The sequence below is a fragment of the Miniopterus schreibersii genome (assembly GCF_964146895.1).
Source record: "Miniopterus schreibersii genome assembly, chromosome: 7".
NCBI lineage: Eukaryota > Metazoa > Chordata > Mammalia > Chiroptera > Miniopteridae > Miniopterus > Miniopterus schreibersii.
This window is the reverse complement of record NC_138108.1, coordinates 35,444,428-35,459,377: the sequence shown is the minus strand read 5'-3', so window position 1 is coordinate 35,459,377 and position 14,950 is coordinate 35,444,428. Positions and strand designations below refer to the sequence as shown.

The window sequence follows — 14,950 nt, the reverse complement described above, 5'->3', positions numbered from 1 at the left end:
ACTTACCTGGTCTCCTGCTTGAATCTTTTCTCCCATTCATATAGTCTATTCTCTACTTGGAAGCCAGAATATCTATTTTAAAAGTAAGTGATATTAGGTTGTTCCTGTGCTTAAAATGCCCAAATGGCCCCCATTTTACCCAGAATAAAAGTCAAAAGCCATACAAAGCTTGCAAGACCCTTGTGCTCTACTCCTAGCCACCTTTATATGACCTTGTCCTTTATGACCCCGTTACTTTGCTCCCTGCTAACCTGACTCTGCACAGGACTTTCTTGCTCAACCTTTGCACTTACTGTTCCCTCTGCTTGGAACATGTTTCCCTTAGATAGCCACATGGCTTCTTTTCCCCATTGCTTTCAGCCCTCTTCTAAAACTTCACAGCCAATGAGGCCTTCCTTAACCACCTCTGCATAATAGCAAATACTTTCATCCTATTGCCTTGTAGTTCCTATCATTTGACATCATAGAAATATAGTTGATATTTTCCAATTTTTCTTTCTTATAGACTAAATGTTTGTGTCTTCTCAAAATGTATGTGCTGACATCCTAATCCCCAATGCGAGGTATTAGGAGGTGGGGCCTTTGGGAGGTGATTAAGTGATGAGGGTAGAGCTGTTATGAATGGGATTAATGCTCTTATTAAAGAGACCCCAGAGAGCTCTCTACCTCTCTTTCTGCCAGGTGAAGACACAACAAGAGGGCTCTCACTGGAACCTGACCATGCTGGCGCCCTGAGCTCAGACTTCCAGCCTCCAGGACTATGAGAAATTAGTATCTGTTACGTACAAGCCATCCAGTCTATGGCACTTTGTTATAGCAGCCCAAACAGACTAAGACAACCCACTACCACTGGAATGTAAGCTACTTGAGGCCAAAGACTTTGTGGTTCTGCTTTCTGCTATCTTACTAGTTCCTAGAATAGTGCCTGGCACACAGTAGATACCCAATAAATAAATAAATACTGAATTAACATTCCTTTTAAAATAAAGTAAAAATTAAAAACAATTAAATTATAAAACTACAATTCCAATTGTATTAAAAAACAAAATGTCAATCCTGTAAAACAATCATTTAAGCAAAAAGCTTTACTTTTTAAATTGTGGTGATGTAGAAGTCCAGAAATGAAACCACTTATATTAATTCCTAAAATTAAAATAAAGGGTTAAAGCCAATACTTCACAAAGAACCAAAGATGTGTAAAACAAAAAAACAAAAAAATAGGTTTTACAATAGACATTTAAATTTTTTGAAAGAAACATTAAACATGAAAAAGCTAACAACCTCATTGCTGCCGAGTTAAGCTATTAAAAATAAAAATTCAATCCCTATCTCATACTTACTCCCTATATCTACAAACTTGAAACCAGTAGAAGAGTTATATTTAAGAGCTGGTGAAGTCTTTTCTAAATTAAATTTTACAAAAGCAATGAAAGAAATACTGACCCTTTTGCTCAGAATCTAAACGAATCAGTTTGCCTTCCAGAAACAAATCATCAGTTATAATAAAAATCAGAAAGTATCCCTAGAAGAAACTGACTTTAGTCTACATGGCACTGATCGGTATTGAAAAGTCACCTCCACTGTCATATCCTAGGCTTGGACTCAGTGCTGTCCCTCAGTCCCATCAGGGCACTTGGTACTTCATCTCACTAAAGAAAGGACAACTCGAAGAAGTAGGAAGCCAAGGGGATGGCCCAAGAGTGAAGATGATGCTAAGACAAAATAAACCAGCTAAGGCTGTCAAATGATTAGGTAAACCTATCTTCCATGAAAAGAACTGTAACAATAAAAAGCATTTGGAGACTTTGAAAACTAGGTTAGGAAAGTAAGAGAGAACAGAAAGTTCTTTGAGTTTTAAGAAATTTAATTAATTTATTAATAAAAAGTTTAATTTTGTTTGTGAGAAAATAGACATGTGCACACTAGCTCTCTTGCCCAAGCAACAAATATTTCCATGTAATACAGAAATACAGTACACTGTAAAGATTTCTATAAAATCACTGGCTACAAAGAACTGTATGAAAAATATTTTTAATACGACACCACAAAGCATTAGGCAGTCATGACCTTGCTCACCTCTCATACAATGACAAACTGTTTAATATGAAAGCTGTAATGAGACACAAACTCCCGGAACTCCTTGAAAACATGAATCTCAAAGTGATAATTATCATTTATCTGTAATTTTACAATAGTATAAACATCCCCAAAATAGATAACCAAAAATTAAAATGCAGATACGATTTAACATTCATATGCAACTGACTTGGTTCTCAGTCCCTTGGTAACCTCTCAATTCACACGTTAGAGCAGAGACCTTTCAGCACGCCAGTCCGCACTGAGCCAGCGATGTAAAACAGAACGGCCAACTGTCCCTCTGTTAGTAACAAAAGTGCTAATATGTACTAGTTTAAACTTGATCTATCAGCAAGCCAATGAACCATGAAGGGTGGGGGTTAATCAGGGTGTTCTCCAAACAAAGGCTCCTGAGAGCTTCGGGGACGCCACTCCCAGACTCACATCTGTGCTGTTTTGAGCGCAGCCGATGGAAATGGCATGGAAATGGCACAGTGTTCGAAGTTAAGAGCCCAGAACCGTGTCACAGTCTTGTGTATACTCACAACCGTTTTATACAGAAAAGCAAATTGTTGCAAAGAACAAAACCAAACACAGGAAATAAAGCCCTCAGTTTTGCCACGTTCTCGGGAGCTATTAATATTAAACTATACCCAGTTAATGTGTAACACTGATGGTGAAAGCCTAGCCTTCACACAACTTCCCAGCAGAGCTCAGGGTTGCAGATATTTTATATTAAGTGACTTATATTACGTGCATCAATTTCCCTTTATAACAGCCAGCGCTGACTGATGCACATCTTTACATATACAGGTGAAAATAACTCAATGCTATGTGGTTTATTTAAAGTAACAAACAAGCCCAGGAACTTCTAAATTCACATGCAGCCCTCCAGTGTGACATATCTTTCTAACAGCTGCAACAGACTGAATAGCAATTAATAGAAGAAAAATCACCTGCTGTTGGTAATACTCACCTCAATACTTCAGTATTTAAATAATAAAGGAGTCAAGACTATGTAGATAGAGCAACAATAAACAAGCAGAAAGGAGATCAAAAGAGAAAAAGAAAAAAAATCCAACCAAATGTATCATCCATTTATTTTTACCATCTGATAAAGTGAATTTTAATTTATTTTGGAAGATGCTATAGAGTAGAACTATTTCACTATACCACTTCCCCAATTAAAAATTCAGACTAGAAAGAAACATACGTTACAGGCTTCAGGAAAGTTATTTTTCTTCTGCTCTTCTTAGAAGTGAACCACAAAATTAGTTAAAATAATTAATTAGCACTTAAATATGATTAACTTTATAAAAATCCAATTTGATAAAATAATTGTACATTAAGTCCTTCACAAACTACAAAATTAACTATAAAATGGTCAAGAATGATTTCATAAACATGTTTTAACTCAATGATTTTTAGCAGTTCGAAAGCTTTTTCACAGTATCCTCTCTGGGTCACATGTGTGTGACTTAATTTTAAGAGTTCTTAGTTATCTGCAGGTCCACAAAATAAAATAAAAAACACACAGTTTTTAGTACTGCAAGAACATATGTTCTACCGCAAAAATGAAGACTCTTGAAAAGTTTATGGACTGTTGTCAAAGAAAATGTTGTCAAAGAAAAACCTGAGCTGAACAGTAAAGTGGTAAACACAGATTTTATTCACAGCTATTGCAATAGGAGGAAAGAGCTGGGTTCCTTCCAGAATAAAGAATGGGCAACTGGGAATTTATAGCAGGGTGGGAGTCAGGATGGAAAATTACTAAGAAGAAACAGAGGTGAGATGGATTCTGGCTAAAATCACCTAACAGGCCAGGGTGATCATATGTCAGCAGGGGGATAGTGGAAGATGGAAGAACCTGGTCAGATACAGAGGGAGATCACATATGGAGGGTGGGGGGTTCTAGTTTAACTGACTTAGGAAGGTTCTTGCTAACAATGGATTTTACAAGGAAGTACACAGATGCACCTACAAAATATTCAGGAGCCTGATACTTATGAACAATGAGCCCTGCATTATACATTGTGTGTAATGATATACGTGCATATATCATTATAAACAATGATAATGTGTTTCTAAAAGTCTAACAATTCGGTATAAGAAAGCTGAGAAGTAATTCTGAGGGATATTCAAAATACATAATTTTCTACTTAAGGTAATTTTTCAAAGAATAAAAATTTTTAAAATACATGTTTTCTCTTGCGTGATGGTAAAGGAGAGGATATGGTTGATTTGGAAATATCACAATGCTGTAGCATGTAATCATTGCCAGTATCCACCTACCTGCCTCAAACAGCAATAAATATATTCATACAAGATAATAAAATTCCTGGAGTCACATATAATATCTAAATGTGACAATTTCATTACCATTAATGGTAGTCTAATGAATGCCAGGGGGCTTAATAATAATTTGTCACTTAATATGAAATATTATGTATTTCCTACTTATGCAAACTGTGAGAATGCTGCTTTATTACTTTTTACTTCATTTCTTTCCAGTGAAAAAGTTGTTAAATGACAACCCATTATACTCTCATTTTAGGATTGATCCAATTTCTAATTTTGTAAGCTGTAAGCATTTGTGTTTTGCAAAATTCTGCTTAAGATAAAGCCTGGAAATTGGTCACAAATCAGTGTGTTAATATGTTTTTAAATTCCTTTGGGCTAATAAAAAGAAATGCCTGCAATGTTCTCATAGTGTATGCCCAGTTCATTCTAAGGCATTTGAGAAATCTTAATAATGGTGACAGTCAGGATGAGAAAATTTTTTAAGGATTGAGAAATGCACTGTACTATTACTGCTGAGCTTTAGAATTCAAACACTGTAGAGTCCTGAACCACAATGTTTTAAAAAGAACACAAGAAAGGAATAATCTTCATAAACTGATGTAGCTCTTATCTAACAGGAAAAGTGAAGCTCTTTTTTCAGGATGCAGTCTAAACTGTACAGTAAATATAATATTCTTAAGGACTGTAGAGTATACCACTGGCCTGGCAGACAAGAGAACACGGGTTAAGGGCTCATGCTCCAGATTCAGACACACACAGATTTGTCCCCAGTTCCTTACCACATACAAGCTGTCTAACCTCAGATTAGCCAATTTTTAAACTATATTAAACCTTAGTTTTCTTTTAAGAAATGATCATGAAAATAATAATAATTTACTTAATTCTACTATTTGCTGTCATACGTTATTGTAATTCTTCAAACCTAACAAAACATGTTAAGTATTATTTCTTTTTTATGAGAACATATTTGTAGTTCTTGATGCTAGTATTATGAGATTTAATGAGCTAACTTATAAAAGTTGCTTACAAAAGTGGCACATAGTAAATATTTAGTAAATGTCAGCTATTATTAAGATTTCGATTTTAAAAATGACTTCTCTGTAGTTCAGTAAAGGAAAAAATGTTAACTACTTTACTGAACAGCATAAAAACAACCCAACATTTTACTGGCTATATTTAGAGAAATTATTTAACCTTTTGAATATAATCACACAAGATATAACAAAGTACACCTAATATTTTTCTCCAGAGAAGAACTTTTGTTATACAAAATGCACAGCCAAAGGACTTTTACCTAGCAAAAAGATTTTGAAATATATCAGAAATAACTTGAGAATGACTCCACCTCAATTCCTATTCCCAAGATACTCAATGACTGAAGCAGGAATATAATGAATTACATGCAAAAATAGATTCCTCCCTTAGGATAAAAATGCAGTGGACGCCAGTGAGAACCACTTGGGAAGACGGTCTGTGTCACTCATTCCAAGTATAAACAGCATTAATAGTTTGCAAAGGGATAATTCTAGTTTGCCTTCAGCTAAAAGAGTAATGGCTGTGATTTAGAGCCGATGTTAGTAAAAAAAGAAACTTAAGATGACAAGAGAAACCCTTGGCATGCCTCTTTTAGTCTTTAACAGGCTTTTGTGAAGCAGTCCTAAGAAATAAATGATAAAATTAAGAGACTCAGGAATAGGCATTGGCTAATTTTAAGGATATTTAACTTAATAAGAATATATAATGTGGAGTGCAGAGTTTAATATATGTTCATTAAATCAGACTTGTGTTGTTCAAATCTTTGACATCTGTGGTTCTTGGCCCTGGCTACACTTTAGAATCACTGAAGGGACTTCTCAAGGCCACTCATGCCTCTATCCATTCAGACTTGTTTAATCAAAGCCTCTGAATTTTCAGACTTAGGAACAGCATATCCTGAGAAGGATGAATTTTTTAAAATGAAATTCACACATACATACATCATAGCAAAAATACTATCCTTTTTTTATTGCACCCTACTCTTTTATGTTTTTAATTTCTCTTTTCGTTTGATTATTTTAAAAGTATTTAGTTCAGTTCTCTGTATATTCTATCACATGTAGTTCTTAGGAATCTGCTACAGTTTATTATGTCTGCAGACTCTTCCTCATGGTGATTTTTCACACTGCTAATTGCTAGAATGGAAATGGCTGAAAATGTAAAACTCTCTAGGTTCAAGAAAAATAATTTTTCTATTCTTTATTAAGCAAATTTTTCATGATTATATATTTTTCAGTTACAAATTTGATAAAATTGAAGATTTGGTTTTCAAAAGATTTTTTTAATATGTTAAGGTTCTATGAAGAGCTAAACAGCGCTACTAATGATTATGAATGTAATAGAATTAGTTTAATTTCACTGTTTTCTTCTGAATGTCCAGTTTAGAAAGTTCAAGGAAGAGGGGGAAAAAAAACACTTCAAAGTAAACTTATTTTTAACTCAATTTCAAACTTTCATTTGATTATATATATATATATATATATTGCAGATTCATTGGTAAGCAATATCTCATAAAGTTATAGAAAGAAAAATACATTTAAATATATATTTAACAAGTGACATCTATTGAAAAGAATAAAATTACATGGACAATCTGTGCTGGTTCGCATTCTATGATTGCCACAGTGAGTGTATATTTGACTATCTGAAAAACACCATGAGTTCTCTGCGTGTGTGGAGGTGAACAGAATCAGGCATGCCAGGGGAAAATATGCTACTAGGTCACCATCCCAGGGATGACTAAAGCAGAAATTTTCAAATGTTTCTCATCTGGAAGCTTTGTTTCAACAAAGCCTTATTCGGAACTACTAAAGATAAAACACATCCATGAGGAGGCACACGGGCTCAAGAGGGAGTGGCAGGTGTGATTCCACTCGGGGAGGCATGTCCTGGGGGACAGAGGAGGCCGACGTCACATGATCCTTGTTGGACAGAGTCCTTCAAATGGATTGGACTTCGGTATTTACATGCAAATGAGGTAATACATATTTAATCAGTTCTCACATTACTGTAATATATATTGCTAGTAAAAACATATTCAGAAGTAACATGTGTGATTTTAACATCCAATTCAACTGGTCATAAAACAAAGTCTCATATCACTTTTTCAGGGCTTCAAAGGAGAAAATACCCGTATTTCAGACATAATGTTCTTGCAGAAAATAGCTTGTCCCCAAGGAGACAAGTGTTGCCAATTCAGAGAGTGCACAACTGAATATCTGAAGCTATCATACTTTCGACACATAACAACAGCTGATTTTTGGACAATCATAATGTTGATTTCCAGTTTATTTTTGCTTATAAGTACATCATTTGGCAGCATATCCAAGTAAGACTTCACATCATTCTGTTCTTCTGCTAAGAAAAAAAATCTTCCTGGTTCATGAAAATATAATTGATGATATAGCTTGGATTTTTTTAGAAACCTAAAAATATATTGCACCATGATTTTCTTATTCAAGACAACATAAATATTAAACAAAAATAAGTTTTTAAGAAGTCTGAGTTTTGGCTATCAAGGAAAGCATCCAATTAAGACTAAATTATTATCACATGAGAAACAGATTTGACATCTAGTGGGAAACTAGGAAAAATTACTCCTATTTAAGTAATTTTTCCATTTTCTTTATTTTTCATAGCTGAAAACTAAGTGAGGCTGTTGAGCAGGAAAATAAGAGCAGGCTTCATTACAAAGACAAAATGTATTAAATAAATATGGCTCATTGATATTTGCCTACTTATGAAATTAGCAGCTAGAAACAGAACAGAAAATTATCAGAAATAACTCAAACATGTGCATGCTAAAAATACCTTTGTTAATTGTTCTGGGTAACCATTAAATATTAAAAATAAACTAGCAAAACTTAAATATAACAGTCCTGTGCTATAAGGGCTCTGTTTCCTTGACCCTTTCTATTTTTTAGTTCTAGTTATTATCTTCCCTGCCTATTTTAATATGAGTATCCCCAAGATTCTGTACTCAATCCTCTACTTTTATTTTTAAACTCTGTACTACTTCCTTGCAAGGTTTCATCTATTCCCATCACATGAACTCTTCCTCTTCACCTCTTCATGTATTCTTCTCTGAATGCTCGCTTGCTAAACATCTCCAACGGGATACTGTAATATATCCCAAATACGAATATGCTTTAAAGTATAGATTAGAGTGTCTAGAAGAAAGGTTGGTTCAGGATCCAGACAAACTTGCAATTCACCATTTCCAGGAAACACAAATATGCAGAGACTGATCACACTCTAATTGAATAAAAATTAACATATCTAGTGTACACATGTGCTATATTTAAAGGTTGTGCATGTTTATCTTTGTATCACAGATGTAAAAGAGACAGAAAAGACTGTGTTAAATGACTTTCCCCACAATGACTATATATTACGCTTATTACTGACTACATATCAGCCTTAATCAATTACATTTTTTAAATATTTGAATTTCTGAATCAAAGATCAATGGTAACGGTCCTTACTAGTTTGTTCATATTTTCACTGTGGTCTTTAATACATTTATAATACAAGTTTCCTTGTCTGTCTCCCAGGCAAAGGTGTTTTATACAGGATTACATCTCATTCATGTTACTCCCAGCGCTTAACACAACGCTTGATACAAAACGTGTTTTGGATAAATTAACTTATATTGCCTATTAGTGAATAAAGTTATGGTGATTTTTCTATTACTAAGAATTTTTAAAAATGCTGTGTTCAACTATATTAAAAATTAGAATGTAAAAGGACAACATATTTTAAAAAAAAACAACAGAGAAACCATTCTGAGATTCCTTTTTCTTTTTTCTTTTTTGAATATACCTTGATTGATTTCAGAGAGAGGAAGGGAGAGGGAGAGAGAGAGATCGAAATATCAATGATGAGAGTCGTTGATGGGCTGCCTCCTGCTGGGGATTGAGCCTGAAATGCAGGCATGTGCCCTGACTGGGAATTGAACCTCGATCTGCTGGATCCTAGGTCGGTGCTCAACCGTTGAGCCACACTCAACCGGGCCTAAGACTCTTTATATTTACAAACCCACTTTAATCTGGTCAGTCTTTGTCAATGAGTCTTAAGAGTATTTAAGAGTTGCCTTCCTTCTCCCTCTAGTGCTGCCAATTTGTTCTTTCCTCAAAAATTCATCACATCTTATTCATTGATCCAGTTTAAAATATAAATGCACATATTCAAAAGTAACTCAATATCCAAATATTCTAAAATTATAATTGTTTGGCCTCAAACTTAAGTCAAGTCTGCTTCAAACACAAATTGCTTGGGTGGGGACATTAAAAAAAATTGGAAATCAACAAACACTTGCCATCTGCCAAACTTGATGCAGTGGAGGACAGAGCAGGGACATGGACGTGAGACAGGAAGGTAATCCTCAAATAGACCAAACCCCATGGAAATCAGAGCCAGAGAGGACCAGCCAGAAGTAAGCAATCACCCTCTTCCCAGTCGGGCAACGAGGCTTGAGCCACTCGTATTTGTCTCTCAGGCGACAGACACTTTAATGAACACCCGGATTACATGGATATGAAACTAAAAGAATCAGGTCTCCTTGAAGGTCCCAAAGGGGCTAACAAGGAAGCATGGGGGCCACTTAGTGACAGCGTCACCCAGTTTTACCATGTCACATCAGCTTATCTTTTACGGGTGAAACCTTCTCAGTTGTCTGCTCTTGACCAACTTAGGTCCTCCATCTTCTTTTTTTTTTTTTCAATTACAGTTGACATTGAGTATTATTTTATATTAGTTTCAGGTGTACAGCACAGTGGTTAGACACTTTTATAATCTGTGAAGTGATCCCCCAATAAGTCTAGTACCCACCTGGCACCACACTCTGTCTTCTTAGTTAATGATGCCTGGCCTGAAATTGTCTAACATCGCCATGTGCCTGCTCTTTGTCTGGCACCCAGCTCTGTTCTGTGTCATCTTACTCCAAACTGCACCATCAACCACACCAGCTGCCTCTACCCTGATCAATCTGGCAAACAGAAAGAAATGAGCTAAAAAGGAAGCAAGATTTATAAATCTATGAGGGGAAAAAAATCCTAAAACTCAGTTTGGTTATTTAACAAGATACCTTCTAAAAATCCAAGTTGCATCGTATTTGTATTCATGAATTTTATTTAGAATATAAAATATAAATAACACAAATTTTCAGATGCATTGACTTCATTAGGACATAATATTCTAGTTAATATTTTCTCTTTTCTCTGGCTATTTAACTTTTTTAAAAAATCTGTCCTGAAATAAACAATTTAAATATTATCTTCAAAAAAGCTGTTTTTCTCAAGCTACCCAGCAAGGACATACATGCACTTGTCATCATTGTGTAGGTGTAAGGAAAATAAATTCTAATATAAGCTCAAGACATTAATAGAAAAATAAGTATGCTTTTAAAAACAACTCTCAGCTGAACTAAATTATTTAAGAACTGTGTTATTTCAGATTATCAAAGCTTCTTCATAGAAATGGTCATTCAAGAGTTACTTCCTAATTCATTCTATGAAGCCAGCATTACCCTGATACCAAAGTCAGACAAAGATACAAGAAAAAAAGAAAAACTACAGACCAATAGCTCTTATGAATAATGATGTAAAAATCCTCAACAAAATACCAGTAAAACAAGTCCAATAACATATTAAAAGAATTATACACCATGACCAAGCAGGATTATTCCTGTATTGCAAGGATAGTTCAACATATAAAAATCAATGTAATGCACCACATGAACAGAATGAAGGGAAAAAAACCTATTATCTCAATCTATGGTAAAAAAAAAAAAAAAAAAAAAAAGCATGTGACAAAATTCAATGCCCTTTCATGACTGAAACACTTGACATATTAGGATTAGAAGGAAACTATACCAACATAATCAAGAGTTTCTGTGCTCATAAATACAATATCATGTTTAGATTAGTAATAACCCACAGCAAGGAAACTAGACTCATTAAAAATTCCAGTAAGAACCCATAAGGAGTACTTACCTGCCAAAATTTTCTTGAACTGTCTAAACCATATGTCGCAGTGGTCTTCACTTAAATTGATAAGATCAAGTGTAGAATCCTTTAATTTATTTTGTTCCTTTTTCAAACAGATGAAGAGTGTGATGCCCAATAAAGTGCCATTTCCACTAGCAAAATAACGCCGTTTCAGTTTGACAGAGAATATGTCCTTGAGTTCAATGAATTCTTCTTTACATAGCAAGTCAGACTTGGAATCACCTGAAAAGAAATTCAGTTTCCCAATCAAAACCATTGTGTACATATCTTCTATGTATAAATAATAGTAAAAACCCAGAAAATCTTTCTCATTTGTAATTTTACTGATTGTCCTTTATGTCAATCTCTATATGAGATGGAGAGGAAAGAAAAGAAAACTTGGGTCTATTTTCCTAAGAATGAAAAGCAGAAAAATGGAAGAGAGAGTCCTTGCCACACAAGGGCTAGGACATTCAGAACCTGAAGATATTCACTGTATAAAGAATTTTAAGAACATAAAGCAACATTTCAACAATAAATAAAATGAGTATCACACAAGAGGCTCCTTGCTACTAATATGGACAGAGTAAAGTAATGGGGAGCACAGAATTCACTAACAGAATTGGGTTTATGACAGGTTGTTGAAGGCAACATGTAAAGGAAAGAAAATGTATGTTCTAGGTAAAGTAACACATGGGCAAAAGGAGGCAGAGTATGGTTGTTGTGATTAGAAACTATGAATCTCTGCTGATCCAGAAATAAAGATCCACTGGAATATTACCACAATCAGACTTTATTTTATAGTGACACAAAACTTTATTGTTTAACTACAGATCAGAAAATAATTATTATAGTAAAGGGCCATTCCAATCGACTCTCAAAGTAGGAACGTCCTTATACTTTTGCAAGTGTACTTCTAAAGCTTCTACTCTGGACCTGGCCGGTGTGGCTCAGCTCGCTGGGCATGATCCTGGGCACAAAAGGGTTGCCGATTCGATTCCGGGTCAGGGCGCGTGCCCAGGTGGCAGGTTCGATCCCCGGTGAGGGGCGTGCAGGGGGCAGCTGATCAATGTTCGCTCTCACATGGATGTTCCTCTCTGTCCCTCTTCCTCTCTCTCTCTCTCTCTCAAAAGCAATAGAAATTTTAAAAAATAATTAAAAATGGTAAAACTTCTACTCTGGCCAACACGAAGTTGCAGGGACTGGTTTTACCTTCTGTCTGAAACAACTTAAAAAGCAACACAAGATATATGAAGCTTCAGTTTTCAGATGTCAGACAGAAGGTAGCACAGGACCGTGATTTCTGAGAAAAGGGCAACAAAGGAGCCATATGATTGCCGCAGCTGATGGCCTCGAGAGGTTTCTAGGCCACAGAAGGGGACCCACGGGGAAGCTCATCTCCCTGCGTTGAGGAGTTAGGAGTCCAGGAAAGCCAAGACCACCAGAGTCCACTGGGCACATTACTGCGGAGGAGAGAGCTTCAGAGAGAGCTCTGTGGGTCTGCAGAGGTCCCCCTTGAACCTTCAGCTGAGTGTGGACCAGCCGTGTGTGAGGCCAGGGGAAGGGCCACCTGAAGGATTAAAGAGAACAATGCTCAGAGATCCCACAGGTGGAAAAATACTGAAACCCACAGGACACTGGCGAGAGGCTTAGAAGAGCACTCCCTTCTTAGCGAGCTGACGAAAGCCTGCACTGATTCCACTAACAAAGCTTAAAAGCCTCAAAAGGACTGAACTGTTCCCCAGTAGCTTAACCACATTCTAGAGCCAAGCTCAAGAGCATTTATAGGAATGCCAAAATATTCAGGAAGTCTACATGGTAAAATTCACAATATCTCCCAGTCAATCAAAAATCACTATGCAGGTAAAGAATCAGAAAAATATGACACGTGATAGGAGAAAAAGTAATTGACAGAAGCCCACAGAAATGACAACGGCGCTGAAACAGCCCCGAAAGCAGAGGCCCTCTCAGGCTCCTCAGCCCTTAAGCAGGCTCAGCGATATTCCCAGACTGAAGCAAGGACTTCCAGATGCTTTAAAAAGGTCCTTCTTTGCATCCTCGGGGAGTTTTTTGGCCTCCGCCAACCATTCTGCAAATTATTGCTCACAAAGCACACATACCACTGAAAAAGAAACTAAGAAACAAGCTCGTTTTTGAGTTTATGGTGGTGGGACAGGGAGAACCCAAAGTCAATTTTTCAGGCCTGTCGCTTCCTCCGAGGGCTCAGGCTTCAGGTTGGTGTGCAGTTCACTTCACTTGTCACCCAGTACCCTCCAAGTATCAATTCAACTAGAAACAATCATATATGTTTCAGAAAACAAAACAATCATCACTATTACTACAGCTATCCCTTACACTAATCAACCACATGAAAGTACGGTATCATTATAAGCCTAAATATTCTGCATTCCTTAGAGAACTCAGTGGTTCCCCTGCCCATTTCTGTAAATACTAATGGATTACCCTACATTGGTCAGATTTACTTTTGTCTAGTATAACAAGTCTCAAACTCTTTGGTTTCTAATTCATTTATATTCTTAAAGATAGAGGGCCCCAAATAACTTATTTGTGCAGGTTATATCTATTAATATTTACTGCATTAGATATTAAAATCGAGACTTCAAAACACAAGGATACAAAACACACATTCCATTAGCCATCAGGGAAATGATGTCACTACCTATCTCAGCCTCTGAAAAACTCCACTGTATCCTTGGGAGAGAATGAGAGTAAAAATAGCAACTAAGTTCTTAGTAATTTATAAAAACAGCGTTTACCTCACTGATTCCCTGAAAGGACCCTAGACCACATTTGAAAATGCTTCTTTAACAAATGTTACAGTGTTTGTTCCCTTGGATCACACAATGAAGTTATGACCACTTACAGACTCAACTCTTCAATTAATTAAATTATTGTCTCCATTTTAATACTCCAAGTTGTCACACTGACCAGGGAGAGTTTCTCCAATCTGCCTCCTTTGTCACAACCTCCAGATGCCTTTGGAAATAAACTTTCTTATAACAGCATACTATTCCAAGCTCATCTGGATTCATTTTAGGGAAGGATATGCTAGAAACTAAAAGCTAGACAGTATTTATTATACAGAAGGGGAACCAAGCTTAGTCACAGTTTATCATCAGTAATATACAGGGTTGGGCAAATATAGGTTTATAGTTGTGAGTATGCAAAACACAGTTTATTCTTGTATTACTATTTATTAATTATTGTATTACTTCCCATACAAACAACTGTAAACCTACATTCGCCCAACCCTGTATTTTCACCTGGTGAACGTATGATCAGTTGTTTGCACTTGTTGAGCTGGTAGGCATATGGCCAGGGTCTCTAGAATACTTGGGAGGGACCAGGGAGATCTTACATCTTTCCTCTGCCTTCCGGAATGAAACAACTCAGGCCTGTCAAAGGTCCTGACAAATCCTCACCCAGTGGCATGCAATGTTCTGTACAGTAAACGGGGCCCTGTGAAGTGGAAAGCAGCTTGCTTTCCAAACAGAGATGCTCCTAGGTGTCTGCTTCATATAGCTAAATGT

At 36.1% G+C, this 14,950-nt stretch overlaps 1 protein-coding gene across 3 annotated transcripts in view; it reads right to left on the bottom strand.

The window, feature by feature from the left end:
* CERKL (CERK like autophagy regulator) overlaps positions 1 to 14,950 on the bottom strand; it is a gene marked incomplete at its 5' end in the record, with an annotated part of 85,584 nt that overhangs the window by 30,932 nt on the left and 39,702 nt on the right. For all 3 annotated transcript variants that reach the window (XM_081142130.1, XM_081142131.1, XM_081142132.1), the window contains one exon: positions 11,406 to 11,642. In XM_081142130.1, the coding sequence (XP_080998256.1) occupies positions 11,406 to 11,642 (237 nt within the window). The remainder of the gene's footprint in view (positions 1 to 11,405; positions 11,643 to 14,950) is intronic.